The 22,694-nt window shown below is 41.8% G+C and overlaps 1 protein-coding gene across 1 annotated transcript in view; it reads left to right on the top strand.

The window, feature by feature from the left end:
* grin2ba (glutamate receptor, ionotropic, N-methyl D-aspartate 2B-a) overlaps window positions 1-22,694 on the top strand; it is a gene marked incomplete at both ends in the record, with an annotated part of 137,483 nt that overhangs the window by 87,720 nt on the left and 27,069 nt on the right. Inside the window, 4 exons of the mRNA XM_083897085.1 lie at window positions 1,399-1,591; window positions 15,627-15,741; window positions 21,187-21,395; window positions 21,782-21,953. Coding sequence (XP_083753211.1) covers window positions 1,399-1,591; window positions 15,627-15,741; window positions 21,187-21,395; window positions 21,782-21,953 — 689 coding nt within the window. The remainder of the gene's footprint in view (window positions 1-1,398; window positions 1,592-15,626; window positions 15,742-21,186; window positions 21,396-21,781; window positions 21,954-22,694) is intronic.

The raw sequence follows: 22,694 nt of genomic DNA, 5'->3' as shown, positions 1-22,694 counted from the left end.
CGTTAAACTGTGATATACTCACATATTGGCCTCTGAACAGTGCATAACACACTAGTGATGCCTGTTGTTGATGAAAATTGGGATTTAGTTCATTTGTGACTTCAAATCGTCTGCAGCGTGAGTGCGAATGGTCATTTATGTTCACACGTGTGACCTGGGTTAGATCTGTCAGATGAGATTTGCTCCAACTGGACGAACGGAGGACACTTTAGTTCGTCAGAGCAACATTTTCAACCTAATCATGTTACAAGATCCTGATTTTAAAGTGACTAAAACATCTAGATTCTGTGTTTTGCTTCTCATATAGAATTCTTGCTGTTTTGACTGCTAAAATGCAAAAATTTGACAAATCAGGTTGTGGCAAGTAAATTAGCAACACCACATTTCTGCTTTTACCCCTCTTCAGCTGCCGTTATGCGTAAATATGAGTAAGATTGCACCATACGTTCATAAAGTAATGAAAAAAGTCAAGTCCCCAAAATGGTTCCAAACCAATCACAATCCCACCGATAAGCAGTCACTTACCTGATAAAATCCTGACAGTAGTGAATGGAAGAGGTGAATTAATTATTAATAGAGACTTGTTTGTCTTGAGTTAATAATTTTATCAATAATGGCAGATTCATCAGTGACAATCACTCTCAAAATGTCAGCTCTGCTTTGTAATAGATGCGTAATGGGTCTAATTGTGTGTGGTGCGTTCATGTGTTTAAGTAAAAGAAGGAAAAACACACACACACAGATACACACACACGTTGATTAATGGAGTTCCCCTGCTCTTGGGTCCATACAGGTAAATCACTGTCATTTGTGTTTGCGTGAGTCTAAGCAGGGGGAATATCTTCAGCTCGCAAAAAAATAATGAATGTTAAAAAGCGACAGAACAGACAGACAGACGGACGGATGAATGAGCTGATGTAACGGTGGAAGGACAAACCTGCAGAGATTGACACAAAGAGGATAGGGATGAGCGTGAGACAGAGACCTGTTCACAAACAGACAGATTCAGGATTTCAGGCTGTCAGAAGGGCAGATAAACAGACAAACATACAGAGATGTTTTACGCAGACAGATGGACAAACACAGCGAGGTGATAGACGATTACTCAGTCAGGATGCGAGAGCTTATCAGCTGCTCTGTGAGTCACCACGTAGTGAGCGCTCTCTGTCTTTTGGAGTGAGTTCAAAACATGTCCTCTCTCTGTATGCCGCCACACAATCACCCTCACTTTAGTTTGCATCCATCCATCTGCCTGTTTGTCCTCTGTCTCACTCTGTCATCTTCATACCTGACTCCATCCTTTGTCTCTATTATTGCTAACCCCTCTGTCTCGGACTCTTTCTTCTTCTTCTTCTTTTCACATCGTCTCTGATCTTTTTTTTCCCTGTGTGCATCCAGGTCTGCTCTCTGTGTCCTACGACGAGTGGGACTACGGCCTGGACGCCCGTGTTCGCGACGGCGTGGCAATAATCACGATGGCGACCACCACCATGATGATGGACCGCGGACCTCACACCCTGCTGAAGTCTGAGTGCCACGGAGCTCCTGAAAAGAAAACCCCCATCTCAGGCAACCCTAATGAAGTGCTCAGGTGAGAGACGGTAGAAACTGAGTATATGTGTATAATGGCTTTAATACTATCACCACATGCATTTACCTAATTAATATATTATATATAAGTCTATAAATTGTACATACATAAATGAAAATGTACATAAGTTGAAATTTTTGTCTGTAAAGGTACAGTATGTAAAATGTAGGTTAGGGTAACGTATGTAACTCGTTCCCACGCCTTAGTAACGCACGACCACAACGTAACTCCTTTCACACTCCACGCCATAGTAACGCAAGGCCACGACGTAACTCGTTTCACGTGTCCATGACTTAGTAACGAACGCCCACGACGTAACTCGTTTCACGTTTCCACGCCTTAGTAACGCACGGCCACGACGTAACTCGTATCACGTTTTCCACGACTTAGTAACGCACGCCCACGACGTAACTCGTTTCCACAACTTAGTAACGCACAGCCACGACGTAACTCGTTTCACGTTCCCACACTTTAGTGACGCACGGCCGCGGCGTAACTCGTTTCCACGCCTTAGTAACGAGAGGCTACGACGTAAGTAACTCGTTGCTACCACGCAAGTAACTCGTTCGCACGCTTTAGTAACAAGCGGCTACGACGTAAGTAACTCGTTCCCACGATTAAGTAACAAGCGGCTACGGCGTAAGTAACTCGTTTCCACGCCTTAGTAACGAGGGGCTACGACGTAAGTAACTCGTTGCTACGACGCAAGTAACTCGTTCCCACGCTTTAGTAACAAGCGGCTACGACGCAAGTAACTCGTTCCCACGCTTTAGTAACAAGCGGCTACGACGTAAGTAACTCGTTCGCACGCTTTAGTAACAAGCGGCTACGACGTAAGTAACTCGTTACCACGATTAAGTAACAAGCGGCTACGGCGTAAGTAACTCGTTTCCACGCCTTAGTAACGAGGGGCTACGACGTAAGTAACTCGTTGCTACGACGCAAGTAACTCGTTCCCACGCTTTAGTAACAAGCGGCTACGACGCAAGTAACTCGTTCCCACGCTTTAGTAACAAGCGGCTACGACGTAAGTAACTCGTTCCCACGCTTTAGTAACAAGCGGCTACGATGTAAGTAACTCGTTCCCACGCCTGAGTAACAAGCGGCTACGACGCAAGTAACTCATTCACGCCTTAGTAACGCGCGAACACAGCCGACTTAAGCAACTCGTTTCCACGCCTGAGTAACGAGCGGCTACGACGTAAGTAGCTCGTTCCCACGCTTTAGTAACAAGCGGCTACGCCGTAAGTAACTCGTTTCCACGCCTTAGTAATGCACGGCCACGGCTTAAGTAACTCGTTCCCACACTTTAGCAACGCACGGCCATGACGTAAGTAGCTCGTTCCCACACCTTAGTTTAGAGCAGCCACAACCGACGTAAGTAACTCGTTTCCACGCCTTAGTAACAGTGTGGCCATGCATTAATAATCTTTTCACCCGTGTCACCAGAGGGGATCTGTAGTACTCCAGCGACAAAGCCTTGAAAACCATCTCTGTGGTGGACAGTGTAAAATACAGTGGCGAGGCCCCGTGTCTCCGTCAGCTGTGGTCTCATTTGTTTACTGTTATTTACAATTATGCTAATGTCTCGAAAATTAATTTGGCAATGATTTATGGACGTTAAAGTGCGGCACAGATTCAGATGGTGTTACAGCAACACGAGCATCTTCCTGGCATAGGTCGGCGCAACCATGGCAACCGTGGATGCAGCAGATGCTGACACACACTGATCACACACACAACCCTTCATCCACTGCATACTGTGATCATCCTCCCTCCATGTAATAATACCCTGCGCACACAGAGAAACACCCCCCTCCACATGCCCCCTTCCTCAGGAAAACGCAGCTCCGCCCCCTCAGCTGTCCGTCCCAACAGCAGAGCGTTTCCACCGGTTGTGAAACGCAGCCGTTTTGCGCGGGCTCTTTGCACCGCACACTACTTAATTGGTCCCAATGGCGTTCCTGTTGGCAAAGCCTGTCATGCTGTGCTTCAGAGCTCAGCACATTGTTATACTCATGGCTGTTTGGCCCTTCTGCCACTCTGGGTGTCTGCTGTGGAAGTCTGTGTGTGGGTTTGTGTGGGTTTTTATTGAGCTAAAGAGCAACGGTCAGTGGGGGCCAGAGGAGAGACAGTGTGTGTGTGTTGTTACAGTGTGTGAATGCTAAGGAGATTGTCATCTTTTATTGCGCTGGTGGAGTTTCAGTTGTTGAAGGAGCTTCTTTCCGGCTAAGTAGGAGCAGCAGCTGTGTTCTGGCTAATGTTCGGCTCATTTACACATATAACACATTTATGAGACCAGCAGCCAAAGCCACAGCTGCCCTAAATTGACAGGATTTTCTTATGTTTCTGTAATCCTTAACGGTTGGAAATTATACGTTTAATGCTAAAATATACTTATTATTGTTTTCAAATTGACTAAGTAGTAAAGCACATTATTATGTTTTGATTAATATGTCAAATTATAGTTATTTACTAAACAGAATAATTAGTGGTTTAGTGGTATTGTCACAGAATAAGCCCAGTGAGCTGCCTCAAATTTGGGTATAAAACGGTGAATTCAATAACATTTTTAGTTTGAAAGATTTCTAAAATATTTATGTTCCATGTCCTGCTTTTCAGAAGCTTTGGTTACTCAGGAGGACAGTTCTGAATCGTGAATCTACCGGTGTCCTTTTCTGGACCACGCAGTAATGACATCAAACAGTCTGATGCACGTCAAGGCTGTAAATATATTTTAAACTCAAAAGTACATTCAAGTTTGATTGGATGTCTTAAATTCCAGATAAAAAGCGACAGCCCTGACTCACACACAGTCTCTGCCTCTGCCGCTCATTTCAAACATATGTTCTACGCTCTTAGAAATAAGGGTTCCAAAAGGGTTCTTCTACAGGGGCCGAGATTCTACCTGGAAGCTTTTACTTTACGGGAAAGGGTTTTTCAAGAGTTCTTGGTAACACTAATGGTTCCAGTAAGAACCATTTTGATCCAGAAAACCCCTTTCCTAAATAAAGGGTTTTAAATGGGTTCTTGGTGGAACACCCAAAAAGGGTTCACCTATGAGGACAATCCAAAGAACCGTATATGGTTCGACTTAGCTCTTTTATTTCTAAGAGTGTAGTACTAGTTCTGCATTCAGCTGAAGAATACGATGGAAACACACGCTCAGCTTGTTGGATCGAAGTGTGCGTTGAGGGATGTGTGGATGCGTTTTCTGCTCCAAACTTAAACTGCGTCCTACACCGAGGCGTCAACCGCTTTGTTGTCCGTTCCAGCGAAGTCTTCAGATGTCATTTCAACCCCTGTGTGCGCTTGTTCTCTCCTTTTTCTGAGGCTTTTGCATTTGTCTCACCACTGCTTCACTGCTTAGAGATAACAGCGAGGTTCACAGTGGCTTCTGTTGCCCCAGAATACTCTTCCCTCTGCTCTGTTCCTGTGTTTGCTCTGCTCTTTTCTTCTGAACTCTACCTTCTCTGACATGTCCTGTGCTGCTCTCTGCTCTGGTCTTCACTCTGTCATCTTCTGCTCTTGCCCTGTGGTATTCTCCTTTGTTCGACCCCTTGTTTTATCTACTCTTCTCTGCTTTGGTTCCTCTCCTCTCCTCTGCATCTCTCCCCGACCATCCTGCAGTTTTCTAATCGACTTAGCGGTGTTGCTGATTCGATCAGTTGCGATCCCTGGTAAGATCTTTCGCCCTCGCCGCTTTAACTAAATTTGTTTGGTGATAACCTTTGTCTTCGAGTGTTCAATCAAGAGAGATTATTGTTTGGCCTACAGTCTATATAGTGGAAAAGCAGAATGAATGGCTGTCTGCCTGGCTTGCAGGCTGCCGCCTGGTTGGCTGCACCGTTGTCCTGCTGCTTTGTTGCTTCTCTAAGTGAATCAGAGGACGAGGAGATGAAAGATGGGTGGAAAGGGAAGCAACTCGATCACAGAGTTCTCTTGTAGGCTGGGGAAAACCCTTGTCACGCTCCCAACAATCCAAACAAAAACCTCATTAATAAATAAAGTAACAAATATCAATGATTATTAAATTATATTTAGTAGTTGTGCAATACACTGGCTATGAAAATACTGGAAAACAGTCACATTGATGTGGTGGTGGTGTTTAATATATATTTCCTTTCACCCCAACCGGTCGAGGCAGATGGCAGCACAACATTTCGACATTGTAATGTGCTTATTTGCGAAAATATACTTACAAAGAAACTGTTCCTCTGCAGATGTGGCCGCCATCTTTGTTGGAAAAAAAATCAGCCGGCTCACTGAATTCGTAAAGCATCATGGGTAATTTCATCTTCCACTTCGTTTTAAGCCCGCATCAGAGCTCATTACATTTTGAGGGTTAATTTTAAGGGCAAAATCACACTCCCACTTGCTCCCCCCTACACGAGAACGCGCAAAATTTATGGTTCGGGCAAAATTTTAGGGTTAGGGGGACGTATTGGGACGGGGCCTAAATATAAATAAATGTGTTTTCTAATTAACTTTGAAGTAATTCAGGTATGATAGATTTAAGATAGAAGAGGAATAAAACAAAACCCTGGTATTTAAATGTGTTCTACTGTATGTATTCTTTTATCTGACCTAGTATAGCAGATAATATACTGTATATATATATAGAGATATTGTGACATTCATGTGTAAGTGTCCAGTGTCAGCACACAGTGCAGTATTTGCAGTGTGAGTCCCTGTGGTTAGGATCACTGGTTTAGACTTTTCTGCTTCACTGACTCACAAAGAACAACTGGAAGTGTAGATTCAGAATGAACGTGACATACGAGGGCCTATTTCTCCATTCACGTTTATCCTGGGAAAGAGTATAGCAAAGCCAAACAGTGGAGGAAAGGAGAGTAAATGTTAAAAGTAAATACACATATATCCTCAATCACTCTGAGCAAAGCAGAAATGTGAGGCACAATCGTTGGGGACACTGCAGCTTTGTGTCCCTTTGTAATTCTGGTGGGATTTGTGACTATTTGACACGATCACACATGGCTTTGTTCATCTAAGATTTTCAAGAGTGTGAACTTTAAAGCAGTGAGTTTAGTCCAGTTTACATTTCAGTCTGCTGCTTCTTCTGCAGTCGTCTTGTTCATCGCGCTGCTGATCCCTCTCTGCTGAGCGCTTTCCTTGTCCGGGCCGTCAAAGCGCCACATGGAATACAACGAGAGAAGGACATGCCACTCCGCTAAGTAAATTAAGTCCACTGTAGGACCCGGCTGCCTTGTGACAATCCAGCTAATGCTACAGTACACGCCTGACAAATAAAGATAGTAGAAGGCAAGAAAGAGAGAGAGAGAGAGCAGTGGTGAGGAATACACAGCAGTGTGAGAATCATGAATTTGACAACAGCGGCCCTGACCTTGCCAGGCGTGGACAGGTTCCAAATGAGCTCCGAGTTGGAAAGGTGTCAAGTCCTTTTAAAGCCGTGTGGATATTTTTGAACTTCCGTTGCCTCAGTGAGACTTTCACAACATTGTCATAAATGTGTTTGTATGTATGTATAGGTACTTACGAGGGCCATGTGAGTGTGTGTTCAAGGGGCATCACAGAGGCACCTGTGATGGGGCCTTGATTGGAAGTAGGTCAGGATGCTCCTTGTCTTTTTCCCCCTGTTACTTCCCCTCTAACGTTTTTCATGTTCTTTCTCGCTCTGCCTGTCTTCTCCTGAATCTTTTCAGCTGCCTGTCACTAAATCGGTTTCCTCTCTGCTTGGTTTATTTAGCTCTTTTCTGCGTTACAAGCTCTCAGTGTCTGGAAGAGGAAGCCAAAATGTGTGTGGGAATTTTAAGCCTTCAAATTGTTTGCAAAAAAAGGCAAAGAATAGACTATCCCTTGTTGGTAACACTGTATAATAACTGCACATTTTTTAGCATTAGTTAACCTCTTCTTCCCTGTTTTAATAATTTGGTACCTAAGAAATCTCACATGGCACAGACGGTGCCAAACTGTGCCAAACAATAGAATGCCTAGGCATCTTTTTACTAAAACCTCTGTCATTTTACTTTGCTTCACTTCAGCAGCATCAGACTTTGCACAGCTCATGTCCACATGTTGTTATATGACCTACATGCGATTTTTAGCTCCTACTGCATATTTTAAAGGTGATATTTACTTTAAAATGCAATAATATTTTTAGGCGAGAGAAAAAATCCTTAATTTATGCTGGGTTCCATCTACATTTACAGTGAAACTTACATCTCTGGTGGAATCTCACAAGTGTTATCCTTATTTTGATACCAAGATAATTCACATAGAGCTCGTAAGTGCAGATATTTACTCTATTTAGTTTGGGCTTGTCGTTTTGGCCCATCACACTGTGTATTTTAAACATGTCTATACTCAGATATTGTATCTCTGTGCAGCTCTTAATGGCAGAGGAGTCACCCGCTAATCAGCAGCACATTAATTCATAACGTTTCAGGTTTTACAGGCCATTAGGTTGGGTCTCTCCATTACACTCTAATTGAAGTTAATGTAGTACTTTACCCAACTAACTAACACTAAAATATTGTTTCCAGAGGGCGTACAGAGAATGACATGGCGTTCACTTTTGAGCAAGCAATCTCCAGGTGAATGCAAGGTGCTCTAAAAGTCAAATTTGTCAACTATGGAAGCCTGGAAGCTTGCTGCGGGCACACTCGAGGTTCTAATTATGAAAACATTAAAATATCCACAGCACGGGCAACGGTGACGTAAATGAGTAAATCCGTTAATAAGAAATGTCTGAAAGTTATTACTAACACCTAAATAAACCAAATATAATTGAATAAAAACAATCATTTAGATGATAATAATACAGTAATACTCCACTGGTGCAGTTACAGTGTCTGAACAATTTGTCTTGAAGCAGGAACAGGCTAAACACCCACTCACTAAGACCTGCTCACTGAGTCTTGGACGGTCACATAACATTGAGCCGTGTTCGAGGAGATGTGATTTGACGAGAGACATCCTGCAGTTTTTGCCCACCAGAATAAAACAAAAAATGGCGACTTTGATTTGAAGATCTTTCTGTGTGAAGGTTTGGATGATGTTCAGCAGTCGGTAAATGCCGCACTTTAAGGTGCCACTTCCTCCTGAATCTAAATAGGTCGATCTCTGTGTCACAGCGGTTGTTATTGGAGATGGAGTGGTGGATTATAATCCCTCAGACATGACTTTAAACTGGTATATATTTAGCTCGATGGGGGAGAGTTTGATAACGGTGTTTTGTGCCTGTGTGTCTGACTGCACACACATCACAGAGGCTTCTCTTCTTCTTCAAGAACCTCAGTTTTGGGATCGGCGTGGGTTTCATATAACGGGGAAAAATGCAATAAAAATAGATAATTTGAGATTAATATTAATTATCTTTAACAGTGGTGTAAATTACATTAGTATCACCTAGTGTTCATTACGTGAAAATATACAGCTGAACAACAACCAGGTTAGCATGCAGTGTTTTGTTGTTTCATAGCGGTTGGTAAACAGCATTACCGCCCCCTGTAGTAGAGTTGGGGTACTGCTTTTTTTTTTTTTCCTTACTCCGAGTCAGGTGTACTGACTGCTTCTACTACACACTTCTATTGATTTTTATTGTTGTTGTTTTTTATTATTGTGCTATAATAGATGACCCTAATCACTACACATGACTATATTTATGACATTATTTGTTGTTTTTACCTTTCTATGGCTGCAGCTAATGGTTATTTTCATTATCAATCAGTCTCTTCGTTTCCCAACGTCTCACGATGATGCAATCGAGTGTCTTTTTGTCAGGTCACTTTTGTAGAAGGTCAAAGAAAAGAACAATTTTATCATTTCAAAACAGTCCGATTTATAAAAGCAGGAGTAGAAACAAAGTAAATATGATTTATTTTAGCATTTTCTCTTTTGTGGATCCAATCAAAGCCACATAGCTCCCTCCTCGACGTCCAGTGTCTTGAAACACTTTCTTGTCATTAGCACAGTTTATTGCACTGCTTACACGTTCAGTTCCAAAGTCTCAATACACTCACAGAAACGTCCACACACACACACACACACACACACACACACACACACACACACACACACACACACACACACACACACACACACACACACACACACACACACACACACACACACACACACACACACACACGCAACATATTCACACCTCCCCCTACAATCACACTGTATCCCCCAAGTGTGCATGAGGCAAATCTACAGTATGTTTGTCTGCCACGACCACACACACACACACACACACACACACACTGCCATCTGGGGCATGTTATCATGTCCTCCATATAGATTCCTCTTCCTACAACTCCAGTGAGTACATTGCGCCTCAGTAATTGCTAAGGAGTGTAACTTTTGACTAATTCATGTCGGGGTTAATTTATTAAAAATGACTGATCAATATTTCACACACACACTCCTCCATTATTCACACCAGAACATGCGCTCAAACATATCTGTGTCAGGCCACGGAGAACGCAGTGGCAAGTGTGTGTGTGTGTGTGTGGCTCAGATTTACACCAGCAGCCATCTTCCTCTTCCTCAGACAACACCAGAAACTGTCTTTAATGTCACACAAACACGAGGCGGTGCGTCGTTACAGTAGATTTGATTTGAGCGTTTTCCCGCAGGAGTTTGGTCGCTGTCACTCACTTCAGTGTCTGCTATTGTTTTATATGGAAGCAGACAGATGCAGCAACAATATATAAAGACAAAGGGTTTATTAGGTGGGCGGATGTGTGCCTACATCATATTTTTGCTATATGGATGTGCACATCGTTCCTCGTAATGTTGTTACTGACTGCCATTTCAGAGCACATACAGTGGCTTTAGTGTAGGTGCATCACATTCTCCTCAGCCCTTTGAAACCAGGCGTATGCTGACGACACGTTTGCTCTTTTGCATTACTGTAGTTACACAACGTTTTGCGCTGTCGGAAAAAAGAGTGGGAAAAACACCTGTGCATAGTTTACAATGACAAAGAAACATTGAGAGACTTTAAAAAAATATATATATATATATATATATATAAAAAAGTATATGTATGTAAATATATACATATGTATACATATATATGTATATATACATACGTATATATGCATATATACATATATTTTTTTTTTTAAGTCTCTCAATATATGTATATATATATATACATATTTACGTATGTGTATATATATGTATACATATATGTATATATACATATGTATATATGTATTTACGTACATGTACATACATATATATATATATATACATACACATACATACATATATATATATATATATATATATATTGCTTAGTTACAGGCCATTCTCTGGTCCTTTTATGGTTAAAACTAGAAAAGCACTCGGAGAGCGCAGACCTCCGCCAAAGCAGCTCAGTGCCTACAAAATAAAACCTGCTGGCGCGCCTGGATCAGACAGTGAGTGTTGTAACCAGTGATAGCGTCTACGGATCACGCCCAAAATTTAATCACTTATTCCTGGTCCCATTGTGGACATTTCCTGAAAATTTCATCCAAATCCGTCCGCGACTTTTTGAGTTCTGTTGCCAACTAACAGACAAACGCTAACCTCCTTAGTGGAGATAATAAGCAAAAAAAAATGTCCAGGCACACATGTTGAGGGTTAGGTGTTAAGGGGTTAACTGATCCTGTTCCATCCATCCTTCTTCTACCACTTTATCTTCCACCTGAGGGTCATTAGGGGGCGCTGTCCATCACAGGGCCACATACCGAGACAAACAACAACCATCCACTTCACTGATAGTTGAATGGGTTCATTCACAGAAGTCACTAAATCAGATTGTAGAAGCACGTTTTTTAGTTTTGGTTTTTAATCGTTGTACATCACTGGAAATAAGTTACGTGAGCATCATAAAGTACAGACGTTTTTATTGAAAAAGTAGCTTGTGTTAGCTGTGAGATAATAGACTGTGGATATTAACCTGACTGACCTGGGGAAACATGGTGTGAAAAAGTTAATGGGAAATGGTCTGTATTTATTTTATCCCACTTTTATACTCTTGATGCTTCATTCTGGAGTTTTTGCCATTCACACCAATTCACATCCATTCACATCCATTCACATCCATTCACTCACACTTTCATATAGTTTTTCCTATCACTCATCTTTCAAACCCATTCACACGCTGCCATCACAGCCGCCAGGAACTCTGTGGGGTTAAGTGTCTTGCCCAAGGACACATCAGCATGTAGACTAGCGGAGTCGGGATTCAAACCCACAACCTTCACCGTAGAAAGACGTCTCGCACGCACCACTGAGCTAAATTTCTAGTTTTAGTGCAGCAGCATCAGACACTGCCACGTTCACCATCACATTTTTGTTTCCATGCACTTTGACTTCTTCTTCTTCTGCTAATTACATTAGTGCTTTGGCTGACGTGCGCCCTCTGCTGGTATAAATCAAACTAAACTATAGCTGCAATTAAAAATGGATGTGAGGTACATAATGAAATAAGGAAACAGACCTCGCAGGTTAATTAATTAATGAAGTCTTCATCAAACGGCAGCTGTTCATGACTGAGGCACCGTTTTGATGTTTTGCAACTCCTGTTGCACGATCGCTGACTTTGAATTATATGAGCCATGTTTTATCATCTGTTTTCCTCTAAACGGGAGCATAATTCTACAAAAATCACAAAACTAGCGATTGAGACCATTAACTCCTCAGGAAAATGTTTACTGATGTTATAAATAAAGTCGTGATTGACTTGACAGAGGAGGTGGAAAACTTAAAGGTGCATTATGTAATAAATCTAAAGCAACTGTCCATAAAATCCTCCTAATATGTCACAGAGACTCAGGAATAATGTTCATATAACAAACTGAACTCACCAACAACAACAGTACAGACAAAATATTTGCATTAAAAAAAATATTTTGCAGACTGCAAATCATGTTTATGTTTTGAAATCATGTTTTGGCATGTGGCGCCACCTACCGCCGTCTACCAATCGTTGCAGTCGGTAGAGTCTCAGCTGCCGAGCAACCACGGGTTGCCAGTTACGTCAAAAAACGAAAAACCTAAAAAGACCTCGGTATTTTGAATTTGAATGTAGTAACTGTTCGTTTTTGGCCACATTCTTACATATGGCGCCTTTAATCCATGTTTTATTTACATATGCGGTCTATACTCTTGATCTTGATCTGTAATTGCAGTTAAGAGATAACTAACGGTTAACCGTTGATATAACTAGTTTGTTGAGTCTCTCTCTCTCTGTGAGACAGTGAAAACGGTGTCTGTCATCGTGACCTGGGTTTGTCCACATGTGGCGATAATGTATGTGTTTCTGTGGCTGAGAATGCTGACTAACCCCTCACTGCCTGTGAGCACAGAGAGGAGAGAGATGTACAGTCCAACATGTTCCACCCCCTCCCTTCTTTCCCTTTGAATCCCACCTCTCTCTCTCGCTCTTTTCCTCCCACCCTCTGCGAGATTACCTCTGTTACCATAGTTACGCAACAGATTGGCTCGGAAGACAAAGTGATTGTGGCTGCCATGGCAACACACATATGCTTGTGTTGCGCACTGTGACTGCTGTTAACGTATGTAGGATGCACATGCACGCGCGCACACACACACACACACACACGCGCACACAGACACACACACGGAGCATCTGTCAACTCTTCCTCTCCTTGTATACACTCCATCCCTCTCTCTCACTCTCGCTCTCTTTGTGGCTGTTTCCATGGAAACACTGCCTCAAAATCATGCACACCATATACAGTATAGTATGTAGATGAATAAATAACTGTGTGTGTGTGTGTAACAGTGGTGGCTCAGCAGTGATGGAGTCATAGCTTCACATCTGTACGTGTGTGTGTGTGTGTTTGTCAGCGTCACTTAAGCTTCTGTCAGACGTTTGCTGCAGCAGATCATTGATTTTAAAAACATATAAACAAGACCTCTGGACCAGAATGGAGCGATTTTTTATTTATTTTTATTCAAACAAACAGTAATTACAGCTTTTTTTATTCGAACTCCTTCATTAAGCATGGATGTTTTCAATGGGCTGTGATGAGCACCACAGCATCAGGGTTTTTCAGCCTTGGCTCTGACACACGAATGCTCACAACCTGCTGCATAAATCATCAGCCATTTACCAAATGACTTGATGCTGTGGCCCCTTTAATCTTTACTGAGCTACTGCTACATGCTACACACATCTCTGTGTGTGTGTGTGTGTGTGTGTGTGTGTGTGTGGGTGTGGGTGAGCGCTGACAGTGAACTATTCTGAGTTCACCTGACATCTCACATACACACACACCCACACACATTCACCATGACCACAGCAGTGTTGACTGTGTGTGTGTGTGTGTACTGTATATGTGTTATGTGTAGTTGAAGCGAGGTAAAATGATTTCACCTGACAGAATCGATGCTGCCATCTCTACATTTTTTAATGTCTCGCACACACACACACACACACACACACACACACACACACACACACACACACACACACACACACACACACGCGCGCGCGCAAGTCCCCATAATGTGACTGTTTTGCGTCCCCACAACATAAGGAATACATGGACGCACGCATGCAAGCATGCACACACACGTGAGGTTTTCATTGACTTACACTCATTTCATAGAGACTTACTCTAACCCTTAACCATAATTACTACTGGCCTAATCCTAACCCTAACACTATCCTCAACCTAACCTTAAAGCATGTCTTCACCTCTAAAATGTAGTTATTTATGTTAAGGGGACTTGCTTTTTTGTCCCCACAGGGATGACAAGTCCCCATAATGTGAGCGTGTAAACAGACGTACGTCCCTACAACATAAGGAATACATGGGAACACACACACACACACACCCCCCCACACCCCCCCCCCCCCCCCCCCCCCACACACACACACACACACACACACACACACACACACACACACACACACACACACACACACACACACACACACACACAGTTAACTTACATTCATTTCCTGCAGACTCACTCTAACCTCAAATATGTCTTCACCTTAAAATCATTGTCCCCACAACATAAGGAATACCAGGCGTGCACACACACACACAGATATAATCTGACAAGCTGCTATTGGATTATTTTATCGTATTTTCTTACATTTGATGCCAAATACAAACCCCATTGCTCCTTTTCCTCCTCCTGTCTCCATCGCCGTCCTCGGCGCTCGCTTTATCGTGAGACTTTCAGAGTCGAGACGACTCGATTTGTCTTCCACATTAGGACAACAAAGATGTCTAATCATTTTCAGCGATTCTTTTTTTTCAATTAGCGATACGGACAGATCGTTTGTTCTGCCGTTAAATGCCTTGCCTGAGTCGTAATTACACGATGAGAATAGACGCCAAATTGGTTTTAAAGTTAATAAAAACTTCAAACTGATGTTTTTGGGGTTTTTTTCCCATGGAAACTCAAATAGTGTCCAAGCAATTATTCCAAATCCAGGACTTAGCATCTGAGCTTTTAGACGCAACATTAGCATGAGATAGCTGATAGATTTTTGTTTTGTTGACATGATGATGATGATGATGTAATAATGGATAATAAGGCAGTTCTTTTTTTTTCTTTCACATTGTCAGTTCATTTGAAAGAAATTGAATAAATTCACTACCTGCATGTCTTGTTTATTATTATTTTTTTTATTTTTTTTAAAGGATATAAAAGCATACATTATCTCTAACCGGGCCATTTTTACTTATGCATAATAATTCTCTGGTGGCCATAATAAGCTGTATAGCTTCACATTACTAAAGTGCATGTGAGTCACACCATTTCTTTAAGGTCACGATACAAAGGTGCATAAATTGAACCCGTTACATTTAAATAATCACATGCATCTGTTAATGGAAGAGCTGATCTCCGTTTGTGTACGGTCTGTGTCTGTATGAAAAGATAAATGTGGAGAAAATAAATAACAAAACTCTTAATGACTGGGAAATTGAGAGAGGATGTGAACGTGTAGAGCAAATAAGGATATTTTTCAGCTTTTATATATATTTGTTTTCTTTTTAATAATCCGCAGGTATCTGATGAATGTGACGTTTGAGGGACGTAATCTGTCGTTCAGCGAGGACGGATACCAGATGCACCCCAAGCTGGTCATCATTCTGCTCAACAAGGAGAGACAGTGGGACAGGGTGAGACAAACGTACTGTACCACAACAGTGCTGTGTGTGTGTGTGTGTGTGTGTGTGTGTGTGTGTGTGTGTGCGTGCGTGCGTGCGTGTGTGTGTGTACTTTTATATTCATGGGGCCATTTAACGTTCACGTGTGGCCTTCTCATGAACGACGGTGTGGAAGTTTTTTTGAAAGTTCTCACTCTGAGAACTCGCTGTGTCCTAGAGTGCCCTCTGTGTCTTTCTATTCTCTGTCTCTTATCAAGATATTTCTGAACATTTTTAAGCATTTAAAATCTTAAAAAACTGTGCCTTTGAGCAGTAAACTGCAGCACAGACTCAGACTCCAGAGTGCCGATGAGCAAAGAACGCTGCAGGAGTCCACAGCTGCTCATTTAAAAAAAAAAAAAAAGTTTGTTACGCTATTTAATATTAACCGTTATTTATGTACTTGTTTGTTAGGAAATCTGGTGAATTCATATTTATACAATAGAACTTTATTAATCCTGAAGGCAATTTTATTTAGGGCAGATAACAAAAAAGAAAACAAGCTCTGCCAAGAAATACGCCAAATCCAAGATGGCTGACTTCCTGTTGAGTTGAGGTCATGGTGTCTAGAGGATTTTTTGTTTTCGTCTCAGGCCGGGCAATATAGCCATCCAATTTCGCTAAATTTGGCGCAACTAAATTTCTGCCCGCTCCATTGGGGCCTGACCTGTGGGTGGCGCTACTGAACTATTTAGTGTTGGGTTTTTTTCACAAATCCATTATGTTATCAAATTTTTCGCCAGTCCATTTTCACGCACATTTATAAATGGGCCTTTATACATCTATGTACGTATTCCATTAAAAACCAGACGTTTGCAGCTAGAATAGTCGTTTACCACATTAACAATGTATAGAGTGTATTTCTGATTCATTTAATGTTATATTCATTGAAAAAAAAGTGTTTTTCCTTCTAAAATAAGGACATTTCTAAGTGAGCCCAAACTTTTGAACACTAGTGTAAATAAATACTTTACTTGTGTGTGATGCATTATTTCAACCCCCCTGCTGTAAATGTAAGTCAGTAAAGGCTTTGTGCCGTTTGGTCCATTGAAATCAAAGATGCAGGACGAGTGCCGTTTGTCCCTGCGTTGCACGATAAGATTACCTTTGCAATAAGTCACACGTGGCGTGATTGAAAAACACAACTTGTAGTTTAAGTTTGTTTGAAATTACCATTTGACCTTTGCTGTTATCAGAGCGTCTGTTGTCCGGTGTGAGATGATATGAAAAGTTACTGTTGCAGGATCTTAGGGGCTTTTTTTTTTTTTTTTTTTTTTTTTTAAGAAGGCAGCTGAATCACAATGAGCTAAACGTTCACGGGGCCTCGTTTATCAAATTATGCGGCGAACAAGTTCTCACCTTCCGGCAAACAACAATGACGACTCTCAGCTTATTGTACATTCATCAGTGCGTGCACACACACAGGCTCACTTAAGAAACAGCTCGTCATTGTCACATATGGCCAACCGTGTCCTTTCAAAGTGAGGACTAACAAAGGAGCTGGAAGGGTCCTGTGTTGACAGGTCACACTCGGAAAATCACAGTGTAAATGTTCAAATAATGATGTCGATGGCTGAGTTCCATTTAGCTTCCTCAGGTTTAAGGTTTATCCTGACAGATATGAACCGAGCAGACTGGAGTTACAGTGTTAATGTGATCACAGACACATCAGTTGTTTTCCTGCTGTGAAGGAGCCACAGGTGTTTTTCATGATGATTTTATAAATGCAAATCTCATCACAAAACTTGTAACATGAACTTTAAAGTCACCTGTAAGTGACTGTGAATGTATGGAATTAGATTTGTGTCACACTTCTTTATGAAGCAAACGAAAATGAACCTCAAAATGCATAAATTGCAAATAAATAGCGCTGGGCGCGTTAACGGCGTCAAAATTAACGCACATGACGTGTTTCCATGACGACTGACCCGGAGAGACGTGCGTGACGTCATGTTTACGTGCCGCGGCACCATTTTTTACCAGTTAGCTCCGTTAGCTGCCTTAGCTCCTTTTAGCGCCGTTAGCGCGCCTACAGTGGAACTGGAGTGGTCTGTTTATTAAACGTAAAGAGCAGCGCTACAAATAACCAGCGTACCTGTGTACTGAGTATGTGTGTCTCTGTTTTTAAAGTTTAACGTTACTTTCGGGAGTCACGTAAACATGACGTCACGCACGTCTTACGCGCTTTAACGTTGACGTAGTTAACCGCCGTTAACGTTCCCAGCACTAGAAATAAAACATTGATTTAATCATTTAAAATATTGTATTTTATTTGTTTGAAAATACACTTTGTATTATTATTGTGATCGGAATTTCGTTTGTTTACGACAAAATTTGTCGGATATCGACGAGTTCCAAGCCCCTGACGTCTTCTGCTCCGTTGAGCTGTCGCTCGAAAGGTCAGGAGCCAATCAGCAGGCAGCTTCCTAAGCCCCGCCCACGGTCAGAGACACTAAAGAGTCGGGAAAACAAACAAAATTCTGATCATTGAAAACAAAAAGTGTATTCAAAACAAATAAAATACAATATTTTTGAATGGTTAAATCGATTTATTGTGTATTTAGATTCTCTGGTTCGTTTTTGTTTGCTCAATTCATAAAGTGTTGTTTGTTTTCGTGAAAAGTGAACGTAGCAAACTCATAAATAAAGGCTAACCAAAATCTTTTTGAAGATTAAAAAACAAAAACAAAAAAAAAAACAAGTACACAACAATAATCCTGAGTCACACTCTAAGCCAAACCTTAAATGAACCTCACCACCTCATCCCTGTTTCCTGAGGCTGCTTCTGTATCAGTGTCCTACAGACCGACTCCTCTGACTCTGCCTCTTCTTTATTCTCAGGCTTTCTTCTCTTTCTACTGCCTCTAATCTATATTCTGTCCTCTGATCAGAGAACAAGGTGAATCTCTCCCCTCCTGTCTCCTCTCTCTCTCTCTCTCCCTCCTCCTTACTCCCTCGCTCTCTTACTCATGTTTAATTCTTAGCTCGACTTCCAGCTAAACCACTTTTCTTGGATCCTAATGAGTTCCAGCTCCTTACAACCATCCTTCCACCACACCTTTGAAGACTCTGTCGTGTCCAGTCCACTTTATTCCCCTCCAGGCTGAGTTTAGCCCCCAACTCCCCCCCCCCGTCTCTCTTGACGTTTCCTCTCTTTCCCTTTCTCTGATTCTCTCCATCACTTACTTACTTACTCTTGTGCAGCTCGTAGAAGCCTGTAGGCTGCTCTGTGCCCAAAGGGATACACAGGTTCAGCTTGTCCACTCGAGGCAGGCTTGCCAAGTTTGTGTTCCCCGGAGTGTTGTGTGTGCGTGTGTGTATGTGTGTGTGTGTGTGTGTGTGTGTGTGTGTGCATTTACATATTTAACTAGTGTGTAAACCTAGCGTTTTTGAGCAATCTCCCTTTATAGCATGTCCAATTATGTGAAGATCCATATCCATTTACACACACACATCTTTACCTGCATGAAAGTGACTCTGCCGGACACTGAAGAGGAAATGACACAGGTTTATCAGAGAGAAGAGGCAGCATTTATAGATTCCCCCCCCCCCACTCCGTCTATAGTTTAGTCGTCTCTTTATTTCATACACTTTCTTTTTCCTCATTCAATCCCTCTCTCCATCTGTGTCTCTCCCCGTCCTCTCCTCCTGATCTGAATTCTGCTCTTTCCCCCGTTTCAGTCTCGTCCTTCATGTTAACCTTGCTCTCATTTTTCTACACTGGGTCCCACTCTCTCCTCCTCCTCCTCCTCCTCCTCCTCCTCCTCCCCTCGAGTCACACATGAGCTATGGGTGGGGTTTTATGTTCTGTGCAGGAGGGAAGGGGGGGGAGGTAAATTAAAAATTTCCCCAGTTTTCTTCCTGTCGACTTTATTTTTCCTTGTCGTGAGTCATAAAAGAGTTTAATGGGATGGTTGGGATTTTCAAAGAATGGATGTATGAGGTGTAAGGATGCTGAATTCACTGTGGACACTGCTGTTTCTGAGGATCTGCCTCAGGGCTGACAGAAAAACAGATTTTAGCCAATTATTAAAGAGCTCAACTAATACAATATATTATTTATGTTATCTTAGAACATACACTACCGTCCAAAAGTTTGGGCTCACTTAGAAATGTCCTTATTTTTGAAGGAAAAGCAATGAATATAACATTAAATGAATCAGAAATACACTCTATGCATTGTTATTCTAGCTGCAAACGTCTGTTTTTAATGGAATATGTACATAGGTGTATAGAGGTCCATTTCCAGTGTTCTAATGGTACATTGTGTTTGGTAATGGCGTTAGAAGGCTATTGGATGATTAGTTAAAGAGCATTTTCCCACTGTTTTACATCACACAGGAGTTGCTAAACCCTTGCTGCCTCCATCGGTAAAGTCCAATATCTTATCTTCTGACTTAAATTCATGAAATCCTTTGTACAGTTTTACCTAAGTGACACAAACTTACGAAAGATGATAAGGGCCACACAGGAAAAAAATATTTGACTTCTGACTTTAAAACTCACTTCTGACTTCTGATTCAGAATTCTGAGTTTATTCTCAAAATTCTGACTTTATTCTCAAAATTCTGATTCAGAATTTCTGACTTTATTCTCAGAATTATGAGAATACAGTTAAACTCAGAAGAACTTCAGAAGTAGTCTGACTTAAATTCTGACTTAATTCTCAAAATTCTGCTTTAAAACTCTTCTGATTCTGATTCAGAATTTCTGACTTTCAAACTCAGAATTTATGACTTTAAACTCTGAATTCTGACTTTTAAACTCAGAATTTTTTACTTTAATCTCAGAATTCTGACCTTAAACTCAGAATTTCTGACTCTAAAACTCAGAATTCTGACTTTATTCTCAGAACTCTGCTTTAAAACTCAGAATTCTAGAATTCTGACTTTAAACTCAGAATTCTGGAATTCTGACTTTAGGAGAATTAGGAGTTTAAAGAATAGGAGTTTAAAGTCAGAACTCCAATATTTCTTTTCTGTGTGGCCCTTATCCTCTTCCGTACAAACTTACCAAACAAGGCAGGATTGGGCTTAAATGCGAGAGAGTAAGTCTTTTAGAAACCTCAGTTTCCAGGTGGAGAGGTCTAACGCAGAGATAAAGCAGCAAACATAGTATCTGAAGATAGCGTAGCATTAAGCAGTTGTAGATTCGTAGCTAAAATCCTTTTTTCCTTTCTGTCCGTTGCTGGCAGCCAAATAACAGCGACGGTGAGTGTCCAGCTCCCAGGTGGGTCCAAGGAAAATGGCAGCTCATACACTTCAGAAAAACGTGAACTATCACTTTAATCTGGTGCGATCAGTCCCCATGGCTGTAGATAACCTAGTGAGGATAACGGGGTGTAAAGACTGAATGAAGGAGCACAATCTCTTACTGTCTTTGCTTGTTTTCTTTATCGCTCTCTCTCTCTCTGTGCAGGTGGGAAAATGGGAGAACGGCTCCCTGTCCATGAAGTACCACGTGTGGCCGCGCTACGAGCTGTATGGGGGGGCGGCGACCAGGGAGGACGACCACCTGTCCATCGTGACTTTGGAGGAGGCTCCGTTCGTCATCGTGGAAGACGTGGATCCTCTAAGCGGGACCTGCATGAGGAACACTGTTCCCTGCCGGAAGCAGGTCAAGTTGAGGTGAGACGGCAGAATCAGCGCCAGGACAAAAAACAACCAGAGAGGGAAAAAAGAGCCAGAGAAGACACAAGGGGAAGGAGATAGAAATCCTGACTTGTTGACTAATTATGTGTGAATTCAACAGCGTATATTAATGGAGACACTTGTTTTTTCTGGCCACCTGCCACACTGACTCATAGATTTATCTGCTGTAGCAGTGATGAACGGAGAAGAAAAGCTTTACACAGTTGGTTCACACTTTCAGTTTGAGAATGTCAGCGCCAGATCTGCACCAAGTCACGATTACAATGAACACTTTAGGAGGAGGAGGAGGAGGGAAAACAGGGTGTAGTTTTGATGAAACATGAATCTCTCTGTCTATCTATCTCTATCTGTCCATCATGTAGTAATCAAACCAAGGACTCGGGCATCTACATCAAGCGCTGCTGTAAGGGTTTCTGTATCGACATCCTGAAGAAGATCGCCAAGACTGTGAAGTTCACCTACGACCTTTACCTGGTCACCAACGGAAAACACGGCAAGAAGATCAACGGAACGTGGAACGGCATGGTCGGCGAGGTGAGGAGGAGCTAACCTGTCTTTTTGTGTGTGTGTTTGTTTCTGCTTCTGGTTTCACAGATCACTGTCGGCAGCAACAGTGCGGTTATGTGTGATCCAGACCACGAAACACAGAATCTGGGACTCATATTACAACACTACACTGCATTTTACAACATGTTTAGAAAAGCTTTTTTCTATGTCTACGTCTTACTATCAATGATGTTACTGCTGTTTAAAACAGTCAAACAGGCCACAGGAGAAACTGTGTGATTCGCCTAAAGACATTTGCAAATTTGGTCAAATATCAGGTGAGAAGAGGAGACTGTTTGAGGTCAGCACGGAAAAGGAAGGAGGTCATGTGATGTCACTCTGAAGGGGAAACTTAGATTAGAATAAATGTTGCCCTTTAACATGAACAATTTGGGGGGGAAAAGGAAACAAGAAAATAAAAAAGTCAGTACTATAATTAAGTAGACAACAATGGAACACTATAACTATAAGTTCTTACTTTAACAAAATACATTTATATCATGTAGGACTTGATATAAACGTATAGGAAGTGCAATTTTGAATGATTCATATTCACAAAATGATCGTCGTCACCAAACAGTAAGCATGTTTATGGATTTTGCTCAAAGTGGATGCTTGGAATTTACAGCCTACACTCTTAGAAATAAAAGTGCTAAGTTGAACCATATAAGGTTCTTCGGCTTGTCCTCATAGGAGAACCCTGTTTGGCTCCAGGTAGAACCTTTTTTT

This window comes from Microchirus variegatus (assembly GCF_963457635.1).
Source record: "Microchirus variegatus genome assembly, chromosome: 10".
Classification (NCBI taxonomy): Eukaryota; Metazoa; Chordata; class Actinopteri; order Pleuronectiformes; family Soleidae; genus Microchirus; species Microchirus variegatus.
This window is presented reverse-complemented; position numbering and strand designations above follow the sequence as displayed.